At 31.0% G+C, this 24,504-nt stretch overlaps 2 protein-coding genes across 2 annotated transcripts; one reads left to right on the top strand and one right to left on the bottom strand.

Annotated features, from left to right (window-relative positions):
• Positions 1–8,466: 8,466 nt before the first annotated feature.
• On the bottom strand, positions 8,467–9,001 carry LOC130449599 (probable DNA-directed RNA polymerases I and III subunit RPAC2). Its single transcript, XM_056787534.1, has one exon. The coding sequence runs from the start codon at positions 8,858–8,860 to the stop codon at positions 8,561–8,563; it is 300 nt and encodes a 99-aa protein (XP_056643512.1). The 5' UTR covers positions 8,861–9,001; the 3' UTR covers positions 8,467–8,560.
• A 136-nt stretch (positions 9,002–9,137) lies between these two features.
• Positions 9,138–23,697, top strand: LOC130449349 (GATOR complex protein MIOS). The gene is made up of 13 exons (XM_056787118.1): positions 9,138–9,345; positions 9,538–9,735; positions 10,326–10,643; positions 10,710–10,902; positions 11,849–12,045; positions 12,232–12,398; positions 14,346–14,590; positions 14,868–15,228; positions 15,307–15,445; positions 16,219–16,354; positions 16,663–16,864; positions 17,189–17,367; positions 18,374–23,697. The coding sequence occupies exons 1-13, from the start codon at positions 9,228–9,230 to the stop codon at positions 18,447–18,449; spliced, it is 2,529 nt and encodes an 842-aa protein (XP_056643096.1). The 5' UTR covers positions 9,138–9,227; the 3' UTR covers positions 18,450–23,697.
• The last annotated feature ends 807 nt before the right edge of the window (positions 23,698–24,504 follow it).

The raw sequence follows: 24,504 nt of genomic DNA, 5'->3' as shown, positions 1-24,504 counted from the left end.
GACTGATTTATCGCACATATGATTTCAATATCCGAAGAAATCGTTTGCCCCACAAATGTTCTTTACGTTTATTGAGCATCCGGTAACTGCTGTGGGCCAAATCTGGAGAATATGATGGATGTGTCGTGACCACGACCAGCAGGTGTCTCCAAGCTGCCGGCAATCTCTGGCTACCATCCCTTGTGTTCAGACAGTTTGAACGTCCCTCTGTTTCGATAGCTTCTTGAATAATCCTGGACTTGGAGGAACGGAGTAGGGCGATAGTTTTGGTTCTATCAAAATCGATTGTGTGTCCGGTATGGACACGATGTTGAGTGAGGGTGCAGGAAATATCGGAATTAGTGACAGACAACAAGTGCTCGTTGGTTCTTGAAGAAATACGTCGATTTTTCTGGCCAATATAGGAAAGGGGGATTTCATACATTCCATGGTGTTCATTAGGTATTTTGTCTTTGAAGGATCTGATTAGTTGAGAGAGTTTCTGATTGGGATTTTGCGAATACCGTGTGTATTGAAGATTCTGCAAATTTTGTCTATTACACTTTTTATGTTAGGAAGGGACACCCTCAGTTGATCTTTCAAACCAGTGGTGGAGGATGGAGGAGCTGGAGATGAGAATTTGTGAATGTTCCTAGAAATTCGGAATTTGTTGTAACCATTTTGAATCAATGGTCGACTGGATTTTACACTGAACGAGATGGATCGTGATGCGAATTAAGTTGGGGCGGATGATATATATATATATATATATATATATATATATATATATATATATATATATATATATATATATATATATATATATTAGTGTGATGTCCCAAAGTGACATTAACGATCGTAATATACTTGATAATCAAACATAAAGCAAAAGCTTCACTTTTATTTACGAACCCATACGGCGGAAATACATTAAAACTTTTTATAATCCACATTTTATTCGTCTAGAATTCCGTATACAAAATGAATGAGAAATATTTTTCCAATTGCCGAAAAAATTGACAGTTGTTAATTGATTTCAATACAAATATCTATATGAAATGCTATCATTCTCTTAATTTAAAATTAAGTATCTTATTTAAACGATTTAGTCCACTTTTGCATTAATAAAGATTTTTCAATAACCATATCTACTGAAAAATCTGATTTTCACAAACAGTCTTTCTCTTCTTAGTACATTATTGTGTTTTTATACTTCAAATACAAACTACATAACAGATTACTCTAGGCCTGCGTGGGTAAAGTAGACATTATAGCCCGCGCGGGCATTAACGGTTGACTAATTAAATATTATCAATTAATTCATTCTTCCTATAATATTTGGTTGCTTTTACATACAATTGGCAATTCTGACATCTTGTTGAGCCGTTACGATGAGGTGCAGAGCTTCGAAACTGGTCAGAGGATTATACATCTGTTCTCAATTTGCGAGCCATTAAAGATGTCGATCGATCGGCGGTGGTACAATTTAGAAAAGTTACTTATATATATATTTACTCAAAATATTTGCTATCATTATTATGTTATTAATATTATCATCGTTAATTAGGGTAAAATTCTTTTGAGGCACAACTATTTTATATTCTAATACGAAAATATCACACTTTTCACGGGCAGTTATGATATCCTCTTTTTTTTTGAAAATCTTAACAAATAAAACGAAAAGATCCTATTATTTTTAAGCTCAATTTATTACGCAGGATAGTAACTTGGAATGTAATTAACGGCTTTTGATTAAACATAAATTTCGGTTAATTTCATTCGATTTACATAATGATCATCATCGTGATTAGTGATAACACATTTACTTGCAAAAATTAGTGAATGAGGGTAAACGACCTAACATTTATATCGGAAAGCATTTGTCACTAAAAATGGTTCTTTGGATTGAACGAAAAAGCCTGGCGAATGACAAGGGTCAGAACAATGGATTTTATGGGATAATTTTACCAATTTAAAAAGATTTCTCTTTGGTTGAATTATGTCGGGTTGTTTTAGTAAATCACCCTACATTGAAGTCTTAACTTTAGGCTAGGATTTTCTACCGCACTTCCGCTTCCTCAACAATAATGTTTTTACTCTAATGAGTTTATCGAGAGTCGTGTAACACGGGATAATGAAATTTTCAAACAGACAAAGTTGTGACGAAATGTTTTGCATTAAATAAAACCAAGTATCTAAAAAGGTTAATTGTGGAAACAATAATAAAAACGCGTAGGAATTATGGAAATAAAAAAAAACATAGTAAACTATGTAAAATCAGATACTCAAGGTATATAAGTTAATTTTGATCAATATACGAGAGTGTTTTAACAGTAGAGTGACTTTTCAATAAAAAATTTATTAAAAATAATAAATTATAGTTTACAAGAATTGAAACAAACACGTTTTTAGCTATAATCAAACTAATAAGTGAAAAACACTTATTGGCATAGGAATAAAATTACTGATGAGAAAATTGATGTCACTTTTATTAAAACTGATTTTCAATCCGGGAACTAGTCGAATGATTTTCTCCATTAGTAAATATTATTCACAAAGTAGATTCCTTTTCCATTATTCCTTTCTTTCCTCATTTTCCTAATAAGCTTGAAATGGCTCTCTACGGTAAATTGGGCAGAAGTTTTTCTCGAAAAGATAGCTTCAGATATCACCGACAAACAGTGGTGGTATATACATCCTAGTCACGATTATTTCACTAAGTGAATGGAAATCTACGCTATCCCGAAGTCCACAGTGATCAAGGAATAAACTTCGAGAGCCACGTGGTCCGGGAAATCCCTGACAATCTGGAAATGAAAAAGACCAGGACGACCCCATTATATTCACAGTCAGATGGAATGGTGGAGGGAATGAACGAGGCCATTGGCAGATATCTGTTCAAAGTAGTTTCCAGCCATCAGAGATATTGGGATCAGGATCTATCCCTATTTGTAATGGATTATCGATCTGCTATTAATGAGTTCAATGGTAAATACCTGCAAAAATTGTTTGAACCGACGTTTCGAACTATTTTGATAAATATCGAAATAGGTCGAAGCGTCAATTTTTACCTGTTCATTTAAATTTATTTTCTATCAAAAAAATAAAGACGATTCATAACGAAAAAATGAAATAATTTTAAATGACTTAAAACAGGCCTTTCACAACGAACTGCATCACGATTACAAGGCATAGATCTGATTAGTTTTTGCACATATGATGCAAAATTTTTCAAAATATTTGCTATATTTAGACTGTTATAGTAAATATGAAACAAGAGGTTTCAGATATTGCTTTTATTAAATGTGGCATACTTTTTATCTACTCGGAAGTTGTTTCCGAAGGAATTTGTACTTAAATCTAGCAGATTTTCCTTTTTTTGCAAGACGAAGTAAAGCTTGAAACTTTATTAATTTGTTTTAGTTTTAATGATAAAATTGGTTAAAGTAAACGGTCTTATATCCACTTATGTCTGAGAGTTCCGAGATGAGAAAAACTCTGAATTGAGATAAATAATAGCTAAACTGTGACAAAGTACGAAGATCATCCCAAAATTGATGGTTGTATGAAGACTGTTTTACTTTCAGAACCAGAGGTCTGTAGTAAGGAGAGAGTTTTTCATATCGTGACCTAAATAATTTCATACAACTTATACATAGTGTTATCTACAATAATTTGATTTTTTTCAGCGCATATAAACATTTTTATTAATATTTTCTACTGCCCAAAATACGTATTCTACTTCTACTTAGTAAATACCAAATTACATCAATATTTTACTATATATATTCTTACAAAAAAGGATATCTAAAGAATATCAAAAATGTTATGTTGCTTTAAGAATATACAGTGTGAAAATTACGTGCAGTCAGCATACTTGAAAGCAATAGTTCTGCAATCATTGATATTCAAAGGAAAACCTCGTGACTGTAAGTCTTTTATATGCTTGATCAGTCCTTCTCCGTTGTCTTCACCAAAGGTTGATGGTCTCATAGTCCGTTTATGTAATTGTTTTGTTTTAATCTTCTTTCTAGTGTTTTTCGTGGAATATTGTAAATTAAAGAGGCCCTATAAACAGTCATTTCGCCATTTGGTACATACTTTCTCAAATTTGTAGGTTATTATGAACCGGCAAATCTTTCACTCAAACAAACAAAGCACGTAGACAAACAAAAATATTAAAACATTTTTGTGTCCAGTTGATATGTTAACCCTTCAACTTAAATCGAACGTTTGATTAAAAAACAAAGTCTTTTCCATTATTTTAACGAAAAAAAAAAAAATTCACCGCCACTTGTCGCAGGTGCAGAAACAAAATGAACTAAATTGAAATAGTGCCATCGACCTATTAATACCAGAACTTATTTCTATTACCATTTCTCCCGAATAGCTATCTCTATCCCTCGGAATTACTCTGTACATAAAAAGCAAAGTTAAAAAGATATTAGAAAAACTTGCCAGTGAATATAAAGAATAATATCATAACAAATTTCACTAAAGTTACCTGATTTTACAGTTCAGTTCTAGAATGTAGATAAATAGAGGACGTTTTAGTAACGAAATTGAGATTCTTCGAACGGAGTGAGAGGTTTATAACAAATTAATTCCTACTCAAACCAAAATCGCAGCTTTAACAATAAATTTAATAAAAATGCTAAACAAATCATTTATCTTATGAGCAATTTGTTTGTAGGTGATACTTATGTGATATATATTGAACAAGATCGACTTTATTTGATAATACCTATAAACTTATACACTGTTATAGGGTTATTTATCTTTTCTATTTAGAAAGAAGTAAACGGATCCTCATAAAAAAAATATTAACGTTAGAAGAAAAACTTTCAATCCCTTGCGATGATATATTCTAGTTGTTTACATACGAATTTCGTTATCTTTTCCACTTGAAAAAGCGACTGAAAAAATTCCATTACGAACGCGACGTACAGCCAAGTTAATAATCTGCGATTTCACGGTGGATTGCAGACAGATTTTTTCAAAAGCTTGAACATATATAGGAGATGATTATTCTCACATTAGGAACGACAAGACAAGAGAAAAGATAAAATTATGATAATAACGCGTATCAGATTTTCAGGAGAGAATACGAAATGTTCACTAATCTGAGAAGTAGACACGGATTTTGTAAAGCTTCTTATACTCGAATGGATATTTTTAAGTTACAAGTCAAGACGTGAAATTTGCCCGCTTAGGGACGTTGACACACGAAATATTAAGAGGCAAAACTCAGTTAAATCCGTATAATAAGATGTAAAACGCAATTTACAATTCATAATATCAAGTGAGAATTAAAATTTCTCAAAGTTTATGTGGACATTCGAACGTAAGAAGTCATTGTCCTTTTTGTTTAACCAGATATCTGCTATGGAAGCATCACGTTTATAAATACATGGTGTTTCAAAAAAGGTAATACCGTCTCTAGGCTAGATTGAAAACTGAAAAATATTTGGGGGTTGCACAGTAAAAATTACATTTTTTACGATTTTGCCGCAACTACTGGGAACATATTATTGAAATTTTATACGAATATGTTTTGGAAGCTGAAACATCCAATGAATTTGTTTTTCTGCCTTACTCTCATAGAGGGCGCTAGATACACGGTTCGTATTAAGTATTAATGAACATAACTTTTTAATACATTTATTAAAGAAAATTTCAAGTGAACTTAAATATCATTTAATTTTATTATGAAGTAATAACCGTGCTGGTATAAATTAATGATAAAGTTATTAATTATTATTATTATTTAGTAAGCGTTATGTAAATTGGAAATTTTTTTGTCGTGTAAATGAGTACCCATTGATAAAATGGATACATTTTAAAAAATGGGCACTGATGGCTTTCGTTTCATATAACGTTTCCCAAAAATCCAGTCTGATCAGTATAAGATCTTGTTTTTCAAAGTTAACTAAGTATAGGTACTAAGGTACTATTTGAGGCATTAGTATGAAACAAACAAAAATCATGTATTGCGGTTCTGGGACTTGAAAGACAGAATTCAATGTCACTTTAATGACCTCATAGCTGACTCCCAACTGTTTAGAAGATTAATTGATTCTTTAGAAAAAAGGACATACTTGTGTTTTAGAGAACATTTTGAACACCTACTCTAATTGAATGTAATTTAACTGGTGAAATCAGAAAATTGTAACGACCATTTGTGTTAACTTCCTATGTACTAATAATGATAACGAGACTAAAATATCTTAATATTTTTGAAAGGACATGGATAACACGAAGTTTATATTTCTAAATTAACTATCGTAAAAGAGTTGCTTGAAAAAAATCAAACTTAAGAAAGGTACAAAACATTTTTTTATAATAATTCTCATTTTTCATTAAAGTCTCCTTTAAGGTCTATATAAAATTAATCTGGCTAAGCTCTTACTTTTATAACCCTTTCAAATAATAGTTCTCCTAAAAATAGTCGTTTAAGCACACGACAACGTCTTGGTCTGATGAAAATATCTTTCCTTCGAGTGAAACTTTAAGGCTAGGCAAAAGGGAGAAGTCGCTGTAGGCCATATCTGGAGAATATGGTGGATGGTCAATCAATTCGTGAATTTTAGCCAGCTATTGTAACAGAAAGTATGTCGAGCAGACTAAGAGATCCGTCAATGTCCGGCTTAGGCCTAGGTTATATTGGATGCGGGTCCGTGTGTTTTCTTACTCGAGCGTGATCAGACGTGCACGCAGCAAAAACCAAACCAATGAAACCCAAGCTTGTCGGTTATATTTCATTCGAGTTTGCACGTTAATCCTTGTGCGACATTTTCCGCTGGTCGGATGATGTAAATTACTTGTGTGCAATCACGGAATCAAAATTCAAGAGATCATAACAGAAATCTTATAAAAAGACTATGGAGGAAATTGGAAAAGAAATGAATAATACTGGAAGGTAAGGAAATGTTTCTAAAATATATCCCTTGTTTTCTATATGGAAAACTTTTGATTTGAAAAAAATTACCTTCTATAATTTAAACTAAGATAAGCATATACAGAGTTGTCAAATATTAAGCAAAATATAAAGATTTTTTTTTATTTCGGTTCAAAATTTAATAAGAAAATCTTACTTAACATTCATATAACTTTTAATGAATAGTAAATGTAGAAAAACCAATTTTTCTTTATTTATTTGTAGCATAGGCATTCTGACTGAATACACTGTTTACACCAACACTCACAATTACACTCTCTGACGTACGTTTCTATAACCAAATTATCGTCAGTCTCTGAAGACGATAATTTGGTTAACGAAACGAGCATCAGACAGTGTAATTGTGAGTGTTGGTGTAGTGGTGGGGTAAACAGTGTATTCAGTATGAATATCGCCTTCATTTGTGAACTATACTGTTTATACCATAATTTTCTTCATTATGTATTCCATCATCAGAATAAGTTTTAAGATCTTATTGTAAGCAATTTTCTTGTTCTGGTTCGTAAACAGGGTCATTAATAAGGTCTATATCATTTTCTTCCGCTTTTCCATAATCAGTAACTTTGCCATTACTTTTAACACAATTTCCATTTTCTTAAGTATAACTTTAAACATATAGGAGGAATTGCATGAATATTTTGTGAGTTAGGTGTTGACACCTACAAATTTATAGGAATTTGTAACATCTTCAATTTCAAAACTATGCACCAAATACTTTTATAATGAAAACCTATTTTCGAGAAAAATTGTACATATGAGATATTGCACAGATATGTATTGTTACTTGTGGTAATGACACTGTCCTACAAGCAGTGTAAAGAGGTAATACATACAATTAATATGTTAGAAAATGTCACAAATAAACTTCACTAATCAACGAAAAGCAATAAAAATGAGGGTAAAGTTTTTCCTTATTAAAAAAATATTTTATATGTCAAGACAAACTAACAGAAAAGAAAACCTAATAATAGTATCTGATATTAGTTTCTGCAACAAAGCATATAAGAAAAAAAAATTAAAACAACTACTGTATATAAAAATCCCTGTGTCTATGAAGATACTTGGAGTTTATAAGCAGAATGATGGTGAAGTCCATAATTATAGTATTGAACCAATAAGTGCAAAATAAAAATATTGAGGAGCATGACAGAACCTTTAATATGTGAATGAAAGGAAAATACTTAATATGCTTTTAACAAATCATAATTTGATTAATAAAAAAGCTAAAAACTATTTTTGGAAGAGATTTATATTAGTATTATATTTGACAATTTGAACAGTCCTTATAGAGTATTATTTTCCTTAGCAAGACTTAGGGCGCTCTTGAACGGGTTTTTATGTGTGTAGCTTCACAAGTACCTACAATATTATCAATGTATTAATCTAGATTCTATAACTAATGGAGTGAACTCGCTAAAAATGCTGAATTGCAACACTTTGATGTTGTTTAAAAAATTCTTTTATTGAATGTTCTCCACTAGTTGGATCTTCACATTAGAATTTGGACAGGTACACAATGATTACAGCAATCTACTTTGAAACATTGTATTTATCTAATTACTTACAAAATTAAATATACATTGTCTTCACTGTAAATATAAGACATCAGAGCTTTAGTATTTATTAATAATTTTTCAGTTCTTCATTGAATTTGTCTAAAGTTACATCACATAATTGTACTAAATCCTCAAGACCTTTCTTCAAAGCATCTATAGCTTTACCATTATTCATTTGAATTCTAAAATGCATTTTCGATTCGGATGGGTGAGGAACTGTGTATCCACAAAACTGCACTTCCGGATAACTAGAAATAATGCAACGTAAAGCATTTCCTAATGTGTGTCCCTCATCCTGGAATACAAAAGTTTTAGATTTGGCTGAATCTGTAAGAACTTCATTTCCTGATAGTTGTGCTATAGGCATATTTATCACTAGGTATTAAATTATATAAAGTTATTGCAATACTTATTTTTATTCTAACATTAAAAAGTTAAATGTGAAGTTATCACTTTTCTCTCTACAACATAGCCTATAATTCTTGTGTATTAAATATAAATCTTCTATTTCCAAACACGTGCAAGTGAGATTCAAAAGAGTACATCAAACTATTTACCTAATCTTACTAGCCGAAAAACTTCAATAACTGGAGACATATCTATTATATAGAAACGAAGAGGCATGTGACAAATATGTCGAAATTACGTTGAAAAACATAACCCTACTTACGCAATGTTTGTAAACACAATTGTTATTATTTAAAAGAAAACATATATGATATTATCTCGTAATTATGTCTGGTAAATTAGAAATTCAATGGTCTCCAATACACAACAAGTTCATTACCTGGGGTGCAGAAATTTGTCTGTATCAAATACAAGCTCTAAAAAATGACACACTGCCTTCTACAGGTACTTATTACGTTTGTCTTAATATATTTTTATTCGTATGTAGTTTGGATATAATATGTCAATTTCATCATTTTTATTTGTTATTTTTGTTTCTCATTTTTGTCGTTTTTATATTTGTTTACTCGATGAGTATACTACTAGGCTTTGTTGAGGGAGAAGTTTAGTGAGTGTAATATATTGCCAACTTTTCAGTATTCAAAGTTTCTGATACAACATGTGCTCAAGTTTTAACAACTAACACCAATCATCATTATGTTAGAAGTATTGATATCTACCCAAAATGTGAAAATGACTTACTCTTAGCCATTGGTCTTGGTAATGGTAGAGTTGCCTTAACATCTTTTGGTCCATCTGAACATGATGCTTATGGATTTCCAGGAAAAGAATTAGGTAGGTGTCAGCTAATTGAAATATATGCCCTCAAATGTGAAAATATAATTGTATCTTTTATTTTATGATTTAACTCAATTGATTTGTTAAATTAAAATATGTTTTTCAATAATAAAACCAACTTAAAAATAGCAAAAGAACATATGATAGTATTTTATATTTCTGTATCCATTCAAAATTATGCATCTGAACAGTATAATTATAAGATATAGATAACAATAAAAATAAGAAATTACGAATGGTGTTGTGGGTTGGAGTTTTGAAATGAAACTGTTTAAGAGTTTTTCAAATTGTCAATGGTTCGATCCTTTATTACTATATTATTACTCAAATGTCGTATTCAGAAGGACAATAACACCAAGAATATAAATAAGTCCAAACATTTTAGAGTGAAGAAATAATATAAATCTAATACCATATCGATTTAATTGTCTAGTTGTCTAGGAATTTGAGATGCAAAATGTATATAAATTTTTGTAATGTAAGTTCAAAATATGTTTAGCACTGTCATAGGTTAAGATTGTTTAACAAACAAAATCTTGTATATAATTAAACTGTTCATATTGATGTTTTATAATTATCTTTTGTAGTACCCAGACATAGTCGTCATTGTAACACAGTGCTATTTAACCCTATTGAGCATAACTTAATTGCGGCTGGTCTTGATAAATACAGGTCTGACAGTTCAATTCTTATTTGGGATATTCACAAATTCAATTCTAATAATGATTCATCAAATAGTGGTAGAATGGCTGTTAATACAATGGCACCAGCTGTTGAATTGGTTAAACCAGTTGCAGAGTTCGGAACTTCAGAAGTTACATACAGCTTAGCTTGGTTCCACGGAACAAGCAAAATATTAGCATCTGGTATGAATGGAAAGAACATAAAAATTTTTGATATGCGAGGTAATTCTGAATCACCAAATGAAATGCAAAGAAGTTGGTCGTTTCAGTAACTCATTATGCTTTTAGATCCAAATAAGATGGTAAATTCAACTGTAACCAAAGGTGTTTTTGGTGTTTGTACAAATCCTAATGATGATATGCATCTAGCGTCTTATTATGAAAATCAAATCTGCCTTTGGGATGTTAGAAATTTTGAAAAAACTGTTGTTTCTATTCCCCAAAGTAAATCCATAATAAAAATAGGATGGTGTCCAACTAAGTGAGTATTTTACGAATTATTATTCAATTCAGAATGAAATTTATATACTATGGAAAGAAGATTCTGAGTATTAAATCTGTCAATCTGACAAAGAATAGATTTAAGGAAATTGATAATGACTTGCGTATGACTAAATTGTTTATATTTAGTCACCTTTGAACATTTTCTAGAATTTTATAGTGAAAGCAGATCCCTAAGAATTCCCAATATATTTTTCTAAATTTCAGCTTATTATTTATTCCATTTATTCATTACAGACACGACGCAATCAAGACAAGAATTAATTTGATATGACCTGTTTTTATTTTAAGAAACATATTTTCTTTTGTAACAAATTAAAATAAATTAAAAAATATTAAACTACATGTCTTGACACGTTTATAAGTGTAAACAATGAGTAAACGCTAACACTGTTGTCAAATTAAACAAGTTGTATCTAATATTACCTAATTGTCTTACTTTAGTGATTTCCAGTAAAATTCCCGTTTTTTTCCTGGGAATTTGTGTTTTGGGAAATTTCCCGGCTATCCATCACTACATACATGTAAAAAGTTAGCAGAGAAGACAGCAAATGCAAACCAATTATGATGAAAAATTTGTTGCTGATTAGTTGCCAAAGAATTAAGTTTGTTACGCTAACAGATTCCTCAATAATGACTATATATCTAATTTCACATTGAGGTAGTAAACATTTTGCAAATAAAAAATTAATTCAATTTTGCTGGTTAGGTGTCCAAAATTAATTTTGTTTATATTAATTATATTTGAATCATTTGAACTTCTGAATAATTTTCTGGACTAATAGCTTAAGAGTAGAAAAAATATATAAAATTCAGAAAACAACAATTATTACAGAAATGTTTAAATAAACAGTTTTAAAAGTCCACCTATTAAGTAAGCTGCAAAAAATATTGTTAATAGAAATAGAATTATCTGATTTTTATAGATACAGTTCCTTGGCAAGTTTACAACGTGATAGCTCAGTAATTAATCTTTATGATATCAAACATAGTGTTGTTAGTAATGAAGAACTTGAACCGAACGTGATGGAGAGGATTGTAAGTCCTGGTTCACCTCATAACATAACATCTTTTTCATGGCATGCGACAGATGAAAACCGTCTTTTGACTATTGCCCTCTCCGGTAAGCTATGTTTATATTGAAAATCAATTATATATCCGATAAAATAATATGATACAAATCAGTTCAAATATTATCCAGTTTTAGTAATTATTAATTACATTGTAACTATGCATTAAGTTTATATTCTATTCTATACATTCTATTCTATATCAGGAATTCCAAGTGAAAATTATACCATGTTTTCAGGTACTATTAAGGATTATACTGTTTTTGATAGGATAACCGTGAATTGGTCGACAAATAACATCGTATGGTCGCACGGTAGAAAGATACTTCGAAATATCAATGATACATTTGTAGAGGATATATCACATAATATCAAAGAGAGAGCGAAGGCTCGTTATGGTATTCAGGTATCTAATAATTTTGTATATATTTCAATCAAATCCATTGAATTTATTCCAATAATTAGCTTTTTATATTGATGCAGTGATCAAAAGTTATTTTGATAAATGGTAAATACGGGCACTTTTATATTATATTATCTGCATGATCAATAAAACGAATTATCTTAGCAATATGACTGCATCTAGATATTGGGGAGATAATTTATAAAGTTTTAAAAATTTGTTAGTACCGAGTCTTGATATACAAGCAAATATAAATCAAAAGATTCTTCACTTCTCAGGCGGGTATATATTCTCCTGTAGCGAAATCCGACCACGATTGAATTCGGAAAACCAGTGAAACACGGTGACTCGAGATGATGCTTCATCATCAAAAGTCGAAGCGAGTTGACTGGCACACTGCTATTGGTTTAATCCATGTCGAAAATCATTGAAAATCATCACATCAAATGTTCGTGATTTAATTGAATAAGTTTTCATGAAAAATAACAATTTACAATGGAAGTTGAAAAAAATAATAAAATAACTTTGTAGTTACTAATTTACTCACAAAAATAACAATATAAAAACAGAATGGTACAACAAGAAAACCTGTTCATCTAGATACATTAATTTTAACTCAAACCATTATTTTTCTCAAAAAAGTCAGTTAAAATAGGCCTTGTAGATCATGCTATTAAACTTTAGATACCTAATACCGATAAAGTAGCATCGCTAAAGCAAAAAATGCATTGCAATTAAATGATTATCTCATAAAACTAATCAATACAATTGTTAAAGACAGAATAAAAAAAATACAACCCATAAAATAATAATAATAATCAATGATTTATATATCTTCCCTTCATAAATGGTTTGTCACGACAATTCCAAACATTTATTCTTGAAATATGATTTGGAAATTTGTAACAAACCCTATAAACTATTATCAAAACTCTTTTCTATAATAAAATCAATCACACCAAAATAAAAAAAAAGCAATATTGTTTATAAAATTCCTTGTAATAACTGTGAAGCTACATATAATGGTCACATAAGCCAATACCTGAAAAATAAATAATAAGTTACAAATCTGACGTGGATTAAACCAATAGCAGTGATCCGTTCAACTCGCTTCGACTTTTGGGGGTGAAGCATCATTTCGAGCCACCGTGTTTCGCTAGATTTCTGAATTGAATCGTGGTCGTACTTTGTTGGATGATGAATTTTGTGAAGGTCATCTAAAATCTAAAATTGATAATGCGAGCTCGTCATGTAACCTACCGTGAGATTGAGGCATACTTATTTATTAGTTCCACTCTTATTGAGGCATACTTGGGTATTAGTTCCACTTGCATACATTTAATAATTAATATTGCGTGATCATTTGGTTGTTCGAGCAAAGAAATACTGAAAAATTTAATCGCGGTTAATCAAGAGACACCTATAAGATCTATGCATATGAACTCGAAGCTAATAGACAATCGACTATATGGTTCTTTCAAGACGAAACCAAATTCAACAAAAATTGTTTGCGCACGGAGCACTTTGATGCCAATGATCGACTGTTTTTTCGGAATAACTGGACATACCGCCACCGTTCCATTAGAGCATCGTATATTGGTCAATTCTGAATGGTAGATCAATTTGTCACCAAGGGAAAAACTAGAACATTAAGGGGGAGTTTCTTGTTCTAAAGTGATCTATATTTGGATATCTATTAAGATTCCTTATGAAATTTTTCAACATTTTATAAATGATATTCTTTGAAAAACCTATTTTACATCAAAAATGAATGTCAGTAACATATAAAAAATTATGACATTTTCCATATGATTTGTACTTATCAGTTCAAACCCATGTTCCAAGTAGATTTTGAATATGCTATATAGATATTTATTCTATAAATATAAGTGAAATTTTCACTTGAATGAGTACCGTTGCTCAATATTCTATATTCAATTTGTTTTTTAGGAAGATTTTTCAAAAAACGCCGAATTAGTAAAGGACGATCTATCGTTAGCTAACGTTTGGAACTGGCTTCATTTGACGAAGCAACTAGTAGAAAGTGGTATTATAAAAGATCCAGAAGATAAGCATCCGGGAGTTTTATCGGTAATATCAAATATAGACCCTGTCCAAAATAAATCTGATGTGGTTACTATCTTTTGGCGCGACGTGGGTTATCCTAATTGTCAAGGCTCTGTAATTATGTACAGGTAACATGATGCAAAGTTTTATGATCATGTATGTTATTAGAACCTGGCTAATGTTGAGATATTGTTGTCGAGTGCTTTTACACCACGCAATTTTGTGCATTCTTCCTAGTCGTTGAAAAAAAATCACAATTATAAAGATAGAATGAATTCTAGTAACATTCTTTTAAAAGCAGAAAACAATATTTATACATTTATACGAGTGGAAGAATAAAAATTAGGAAAATACTATTAAAATATGATCACATATTGTATCACATCATGAAAATAATTTTTTTAGGCACGAAGATAGAGACAAAGCTTTACGCTTATGTAGTTGGCCGTTAGAAAAAGATTCTCAATACCTAATGGATTTTATTGAACATCTTGAAAATTCGCAAGCCTACACCAGAGCCGCTGCCATAGCAGTGTTTAATCTCAAGATACAATTGGCAATAGAGGTACTAAGAGGAGCTCCGAGTAATGCCAATTATGGATCGAACTTAAACGTTGTCGCTATGGCACTCTCTGGTTTTTCCGATGAACCCAATAGCCTTTGGAGACAGAATTGTCTCAACTGTCTGTCAAGATTGAGTGATCCTTACTTAAAAGCAATGTTCAGCTTTCTAACAGCTCCAGATTATAATTATGATGAAGTGCTGGTGAGTATTTTTTATGATATAAATTTGGTTGATATTAGGTTATATTAATTTGAATTTAAATGAATATCTCTGTTACAGAACGAAAAAGGTATAGCGGTAGATGATAGAGTAGCATTATCTTGTTTGTATTTGCCAGATGAAAAATTATTGGAATATATGAGAAAATTGTCAGAAGAACTTTGTAATGAAGGTAATTTGGACGGTCTTCTAGTCACGGGTGAGTAAAAGCTGCCGGTCAAACCAGCCAATCCATTAATACGGCAAAATTTTTCCCCAAATATATATTCTCGACAAGTTTTTCTTAATGAGGGAATTTTTTAGTTTGATTATTTAGATTACATCACCTTCGAATTAGTTGATATTTTCTCATATTCTCTTTATTTGGTACCGAGCGATAACTGTTTCCAAAGTAGTATAACCCAACAAAAAAAAACAGATAAATTGGATTTTCGATACATTTGTTAGTCCATCCAGTATACACCGACATACAACACACCAGATAAAACCGTCAACTACAGTTTTAACTCGAAACGTTTTAATTAAAACTAGATGCCAGTTCAACTGAATATATAAGAAATGATGTGATTCGACCGCAATTGACGTCAGTAGACATCCGAAGACAATAATCAATATGAGATTGACCTCAATCGGCTAGAATAGAAAGTAATCGACAATATGTGGAAAAAAAGTAGAATTGATATGATTGGACCTCAATCGACGTCAGTAGACATCAATCAACATTAATCGACCACAATCGGCTGCAATGGACAGTTAATCAACAATATCTGACAAAAGTAGACGCCAATACGCCAAATTTACAAGAAATGATGTGATTCGATTTCAATTGGGCTCATTTACGTTACAGATTTTTTAATTTATAGTAGGCATTATATATAGTATAATATGCATAAATCAATTCCAATAATCAGTTAATGAATCGATTCCATATAATATTTTTTCATATTATCAAAGTGTAAAATTTAATTTTAGGTAACAGTTCTACTGGATTGAAACTCTTACAGAAATATCTGGATAATGTCGGTGATATTCAATCAACGACTTTAATCGCAACAAGGGCGTTCCATGATGATTTAGGGTCTGAAGTTGTGACAAATTGGATTGATAAGTAAGTAAAGCATCGGTGAAAATAATGATCATAACAGCGCCAATGTGGGTTCACGCTTAGTAAGCAGCATAAACAGGTTGTAATGTCGAATATTCTCATAATATATAATAATATACTGATAATCAAACACTTGGGCAAGCCTCACAGTTTAGCTAGTAACGTCAAAAGGCTCAAACGAAAGTGCCTGATTGGCTTTTCAAAGGACATCAGCCTTTGGTAATTTTGAGTGGGCTTATCAGAAGACATGTGTGCTCAACAGTCTCTCACCATCCAATTATGAACTATCTGATCATTTTTTATTTTTTCAGTTACAGAAATGTTTTGAATAGTTGGAAAATGTTTCACGAGCGCGCCGATTTTGACATAATGTTAGCTTCCTACAAATCCGAAAAACCACCTCAACAAGTTTACGTATCTTGCAATTTCTGTGGAAAAAGCATATCCGCTTACTTATCTAGTCACGATAGGAATAGGCCTCAACTTCATAAAAGTTCTGCGATCAAATCCAAGGTAAGCCTTTCATAAAAAAAATCAATATCTTTTATTCGAACGGGTAGATAAGCTGAAATTGCTGAAGTGTTGGTGATATTGTAAGTTTTGATAAAGTGGTAGTAAATACTATATTCCATATCTGTGATTTTTAATGTTGAATTGAATAAATTTAGTTTTCCATTTATTCTAAGCTTCCTCTATTTAATAGATATAGCAATTTCGTAAACTGACCACTGCTCGAATCTTTCTTGTTGATGTTGATGTGTTTGGTGTCTATACTTGTGCACATAACAATGTTAAAAACTTTTGGAACTTTTTGGATATAATAATATTACGTTTCAGTTATCTTCGTGTCCAAATTGTCGAAAACCTTTACCAAGATGTGCCATTTGTCTACAATATATGGGAACGACAACAGGGGATTGTTCAGGAACAAAAAATACGCCGTTCGAATTATGGTTTACGTGGTGTCAAACATGTAGGCATGGTGGCCATGCAGGCCATTTGTGCGAATGGTTTGAGTAAGTTTTCTTTAAGCTGGAAATTTCTGGAACCGTTGGTGATATTCATACTGAACACACTGTTTGTACCACCACTATATCAACACTCATAATTGCACTGTCTGACGTGAGTTTTGATAATCAAGTTATCGTCTTCAGAGACTGAAGGTCTCTGAAGACGATAATTAGGTTATCAAAACGCGCGTCAGATAGTGTAATTGTGAGTGTTAATGTAGTGGTGGTGCAAACAGTGTGCTCAGTAAGTTTTCTTTAAATATAAGAATAAGGTACTTGCATTTTTTTAAAATTATTTACTTTTTGTTGATTTTATGAATTCTTGATATGAAAAAATGTCAAAAAGTAGAATAAAATCTAAATATTGAACTGAAAATCACAGAAATTAAAATTTTTTTACTACATAAGAAAACTATTCTCATTGGTTTTCAGTTGTGACGTCATAGGTTTAATAAAAACATTGAGCAGTTGTCTGCCCGATTATCACGAGGTTATCGTTGCCTGCAACGTAGCGTGTGCTATTATAATACTGAGCTAAGAATAAAGTGAATAAAGCTTCTATATTTGAATCTCACTTACTTTAAAATGATTCTGACAACAAAAATAATTTTTGTTTATATTCGATTGTCTTGGTATCATAAAAAACTTTAACATGTGTTTTAGTCGTAGTATTTTCACATAGTGGCACAAAACACGATATATATACAATTTTTCATATTATATTAAAGTTTACTAATAATGCTTATTATAAAACTGTATAACTGTATTTATTTTATGCCTATGACGTCACGCAATATGGCAGCATTACTAAAATCTTTGAACTACCTACAATTTTTTTTAATTTTCAATAATTTTTCTTCACTATAAATATTGATCAAAGTATTAAATATAATAAAAGTTGTATATAAACAATCCAAATTTATTTTTTTATGAAACCATGCAAGTGTACCCTATTTATATACGTTAATGGTCAATATTCACTAAAGATTAACATATTTTCTTTTAATTGTAGTGAACATCAAGAGTGTCCTGTGAGTGGATGCAGTTGTAGGTGTTTCGCTATAGATGCAATGATAGCTCAATCATGAAAGTTGCATATACTCTATAACCTATATTTTTATACGTATTAAATATGATTTAGTACATTGTGCATCAAAAGGGTTTCGAAGTTGAATTATGACAAAAGTATGTGTTATTTACATGTGCTTTATGATCGAATTTTTTTTGGAACTGGCAACTTTTTTCTCACTTAATGTTAAGTGCAAAGTAGTGTTTTACCCTAGTTGAATAACTTTGATATATCTTTATGTTAAAATTTCTGAATCTATCGGTGATTTCATACTAAACTAGACTGGGCCGAAAAATTATATATTGGAACCAAAAGTTGCTTACTGATTTGAAACGTAGATCCCCAAGTTGAGGTAAAACTAATTTATCGGTCCCCAAGGGGAAAAGAAACCCACACCTAATTATGTAACAAGAATCATAAAAAATATTGAGGTTCAACCGGGCCTAAGCTCAAAAAAAACCTTCAATATGCACAACACTGTCAATAAGCCAATGCACTTGTCTGCATTGTTCTACTGCAGATCAGTAGTAAAAGTTTAGTCACATATGAACATAGCTCTAATACAAGAATTCAATGGGAATTATTTTGGACACTTATAGCTTAGTCTACCAGTTAAAGCAATTGATGTGTAATTTCTTACATTATCAAAAAAGGCATTACTTGTACAAATCTGAAAGGTATAGGATGTGAGAGCACAAATCTTTATACAGTGTTGAAAGGAGGTGTTATTCGACTAATTGAAGAGTGGTTAGGAAGACCTTTGCAGCATGCTAAAAATTAAGGGTCACAAGAAAGACCCATATAACTATTCAGAACCTATTGAGAGTCTTGTGAACGACTGCGAAAAAGTTGCTGTTGTGCAATTTGCGAAGCCATTAAAAATAGAAATCTTCCCAAAAATTTATGCGAAAAGAATCCTGGTAAGCCTTTCTCAAGTCTTTTCAGAATCTCCTGTTTTTCAAGCAACGTTAATGTTTTGTATTTTCATTTACACTGGGGTGACATTTTTCTCACTAATACTCTACTAAACAGCTACGTTGAGAATAACACTAAACCAACAGATGTTCGCGACACACGAAATAAGAGAATACTGGACCGATCGTCAGTTGCTTCTTTACACTAGTGTTTAGTATCATGTCTCAACATGATTCTCCCATCACACCCGTTTGAGACCTCCGGATTACTGGAGTGCCGGATCAAAGAGGTTCTACTGTACATTGAAGGAACCGAGAGGATTTATTGGTAGAAGAGAATTGACTGGCAGAATACAAATGTCACCGAAATTCCAATTATCAAAGCCTTAACAATTGCGGAATTGACAGAACAATCCAATCATTAGAAGTTAATTTCTGGCGATTCTCCTTGTCACATTCCAGCAGTTGAAAGATGTGTGAAAGTTACAGAAACATCCTTGAAAGTATGCGGAAGTTAATCAATGGATGGATATATCCGGGCAAAAATTGATGTAAGGAGAGATTTTTTGAAACAAAGCTAAATATTGTGCTGCAGAAAAATATTAATTTTTTCGAAGTGGGCGGAAAGGGAGGGAAGATGTCCTCTCTATGAGGTCTGGGCTGGTTTAATATTTATTAGTGATATTAATGTATCGTGTTATAGAAAACTCATACTACTGAATATTTGCAAATCTTTTTATCATAAACACCAAACCAGGTGAAAAGATGTACAAAAAGCTTGGGGCTCGGTAAAAATATTGAATATGTTAAATACTGGGAGCCCTTGGGACCGTTTTACACACTAGTTATCATGGAGTTGTGTTTGTATTTTTTCGGCCTGCCCTAATGTTTATCTTCACTACACTAACAACAATCACATTTACACTGTCTAACTCGCGTTTCAATAACTAAGTTATCACCTTCAGAGACCAAAGATTGTTAATTTTTCTCTTTTCATTTAATTCTCCGCTTATTAGCTTTTTCATAATAATTTGTAAATGAAGTGTACTACTTGTAATATATTTCAAATTTAGTTTTCTCTAATTACATGATAGCATTGAAATCTATCTTGCTTACTAATTTTTGATAATTATGGAGGGTAGAGGTAAGGAGCGTTCCTTAAATGAACTTGAATTAAGATGGCGTTGCTGTACCAGAGGATCATTTTCTTTTTAGCTCAACGTCAAAAGTACAATTTATTTGACTGTGTTAGCAATTCGACTTCTAATACAACACATTTACCAACTACTAGTATATGACAATTATAAAAGTAACTAAATTCATTTATTTCATGCAATTTTGGGGACACTTTTTGATTCAAATAACTATATCAGTGTATGCACTTACCTCTACCGTCCATAATAAAAAGATTTACACCAACTTCACTTATTGACAGTTTAGCAATATTGCCACATTCAGTAAAAGTAAAATCATTTTATAAAAAGAGTTTACCTCCATCCTCTGAAGATGATAATTTGGTTATCATAATGCGCATCAGAGTATGTAAAGTATGATATTTCTTTGTTCCATATTTGTTTTTTCGTATATTTTTGTAATGTATCGGTTTCACATATCTACGAGGTGTGATAAAAAAATATGGTGAATTATTATATTAAAATTAGAGTCAAAAAAGTTAACATAAAATTGGAGTTAATCCATGACTCTTAGAGAGTAGTTCAATCCCCTTAATTAGAACCATGTTTAGAAGGCTTTTTTTGGAAATCTGGTGATTAAAACCAATTAGGACAGACAAGAAAACTTTTAGCGACCAAAAAATTGAAAAAAAAACGGTACTTGTGGTACAGTACGTTATTATGATGAAGAAGAATGCCAATTGACAGTATATAAAGCTCTTTCTTTGCAAATCCTTGTTAAACTCTTTAGTAATCTCTCTAATAATCAATGGACTTTTTGAAAGAACTTGTTTGTTTACTTTCGAAACATTTCCATTTGTTTTTCAGGTTTCAGGAATAAAACAATTATTTATTCCATCATACAGTTACGTGGTCTGCCACTCCTATTCTCCCCAGTGACAAAACATCGATTGATACTAACGTCAAGCAGTGAGAATTCTAGATTAACTTTCTTGGAGAGAATTTAAATCTTCAAAAATCAAATTCAACTCATTCATTTCTGTAGGCAACCCTCCCTCTAATTCTGACGGGTATTTGTGTAACTGAGTTGATTGAGGTGAATTTTCTGGAACCGTTGGTGATCTTCATACTGAACACACTGTTCCCACCACAACTACACCAAAACTTACAATTACACTGTCTGACGCGCGTTTCGATAACCAAGTTATCATGTTCAGAGACTGAAGGTAAACAGATAACAGTTTATAGGAAAATTGTGCTGTTATTTTACTAGGGCTTGCATCAATAGCACTTGTTTGTAAGCATAATTCATACACATCAATACATGGCTTTCATTTTCCCAATTAAAATGAGATGTTCTGCATTTAACACATTTTCACCCTCTACTACGAAATTGAAATTAGCATACCCTTCAAATATAATATGTATTCTAGAATTCTCAATTTCATATTGCCAAAAAATAAAATGATATAATCTCATTATATAATGACCTTATAACTCAACTGAAAATAAAACATTGAGTAAGTAATAATTAAAAACAAAAATCAAGTCCAATGCAATGAAAACAACTACTAAAAATATCAAAAAAGTAGTTTCTCCGCAGTGGCGCTGTCATCTTAATCTGAGAAACGTATTCTTATTGCATTTCAATTATCAAATTAATCTCGAGTCCTTGTAAGGGACAGAAATAATCTATCTACACATCTATTTTTGATGTCAGAGGACGTCCCATTATACAACTGATTCATTTCCACTTAAAATGCTCATGCCACTTCTGAATAGTTACCATATCATCACCAAAGACAGATTTCAATATTTCTTTAGTTTCCTTGGAAATATTTTTCATTTTGAACCAAAAGTTAATGTTTAGTTCAAGACGTGCCAGTTGACATAGAGGCAGCGTTAATAAGTACTCCCATAAAAAATAATTCATTATATTCTTTGTCACATCACGTAGCGTTAAATATCTATTAAATGTCCAGAAATTACAGGGGAAAATAAAATGTGCATTTCGATATAAATCGCAATAAAACGTAACCACTATGAAATCATCATTTTCAAAAAATAAGAGAAAACGTTTATGAAGCACAATTTGAAATTGTTCTCATTTTTATTCAAGTGCCGAGGTGAAATAAAAAGTAAAACAAACAACGTCACACGAGTTGCACATGCTGTTTTTTATTGCCAATGCAGATTAAACTGAATAATAAAACTTTCTTCAGTTTCCGATATTATTTTCGACTCTATAATCATTTTGAAACTGACATGGGTATTGCAGAATAAGTTATTGTAATTCGGCCCCTATAACAACTTACTCTCTAATGTTATTGAAGTTGAGAAGTTACGTAAACTTTCGTTGCTTCTTATGGAGGGGTTTTCTGCGCAGGCAACCAACATGACAGATATTACAGATGTTATTTGTTGGACACTATACACATTCCATATGAATGGAAAGTATTTGGTTCAGTTTATGGTTTTCTTTCCTTTCAAATAGTTAAATTCTTCCATTGGATTTCTTCTTGTATGCTTTAGTTTCAAATATCAGTCTCCATTCGTCATATGTTGAAGAACCATCTCAACTTTGATCTTCTATTTGCTTCTTTCCCCCCCATTAATAGCCCAAAAGTTTTCTCTCTGAATTATTACATTTTTTCTATAATTTCTTTTTTGGCTCTGTACTCTTAGTTTATCCATTACCTTTCCAGTTTTCTGTTTATTAAAAAGTATTTTAATTTTTGATTGCAACTCATTAATCTTAGCTTTGAATTGATCAAATCTTTTTCCAAGCGTTTTAAATTCAATCTTTATTTTTTATTTTTTAAAAATATAATTTAAACAGGTTTAATGTAAATTTCCATCAAATTATAATTTTTTTTAATCAGTTTTGAGTAATTTATATCAAAATGCCATATATTTCCGGGTTTTGGCTGTTTAATTAATTTTTATTATGATTATGGAGTAATATTGTAGTAACAAAGCTGAATTTTCTTTATTTTGTTAAGAAAATTTTTATATTTTTGTGATGTTTTATCTTTATTATACACATTTCGAATAGCAAAGATATTTATTAATTTTTCATGTATATGTTGAATCATTTTACTAATATTAAGAACTGTATACTGAATCTATTGGATTAAACTGGGAGGTGTTCATTTTGTTCCTATTACAACAATTTTGTATTGTATACAATATTTTAAATAAATTTCAATAAAACCAAAAACAGTCTTTAATTTTAATGATAGTTCTAAAAAAATTGTGATTAGTGCTAATATTAAATAAAAAACGAGCAAAAGTACTACAAGATTTAGAAATATACATTTTAAATGGGATATTTTGTTGGCAACAAATTAATTTTACTTTCAAATATGCCACGTTCATTTAAATTAAACAAATAGAAATTAACTTAACACTATCCCAAATACTTCAGCCTACAAAATTCAACAGAAAACCATTAGAAAATTAATTATCGTGGCGCCCTTTCCACCTTTAAGTATTGAAAAGAGTTTTTTTCTGTTCATTTTCACTCTTCTTACCACATCTTTTAACCATTTTCACACTCATAACAACCATTTTTTAAATAATTTGAACCTTATTACATTGTATGTATCCATGACAATGAATTTTAACTTTATTCAATAGCGAAATTTTCAGCATATATTAGAAAATAAAATAAAATAACTTTCGTTTACGTTTTCTTACCTATATGTTCACAATACAGTTTTCCAACTATTAGACTAGCCGCTCCCACTTTTTTTCGTAGCCCTTCGTTACATTTATTATACCAATCTTTTTGATGGTGTGAGATGAATGGAGATATGTTTAGTCTATTCAAAATCTAATATTTAATAGAAGATTGAAATTTAATCTTGAAAATTCTCTCACTTTTTCACTGTTTACGATTGGTAGCTGCTACAATTGTCGGTACGCGCGACCAACGCGCATTTAAAACAATGAAATTGGATAACCCTTATTATGTCAAACTTAACAAAAATCCGCAAGTGATTTCCATTGTTTATTACTCTTTTAT

Source organism: Diorhabda sublineata, chromosome 10 (assembly GCF_026230105.1).
Source record: "Diorhabda sublineata isolate icDioSubl1.1 chromosome 10, icDioSubl1.1, whole genome shotgun sequence".
Lineage (NCBI taxonomy): Eukaryota > Metazoa > Arthropoda > Insecta > Coleoptera > Chrysomelidae > Diorhabda > Diorhabda sublineata.
This window is presented reverse-complemented; position numbering and strand designations above follow the sequence as displayed.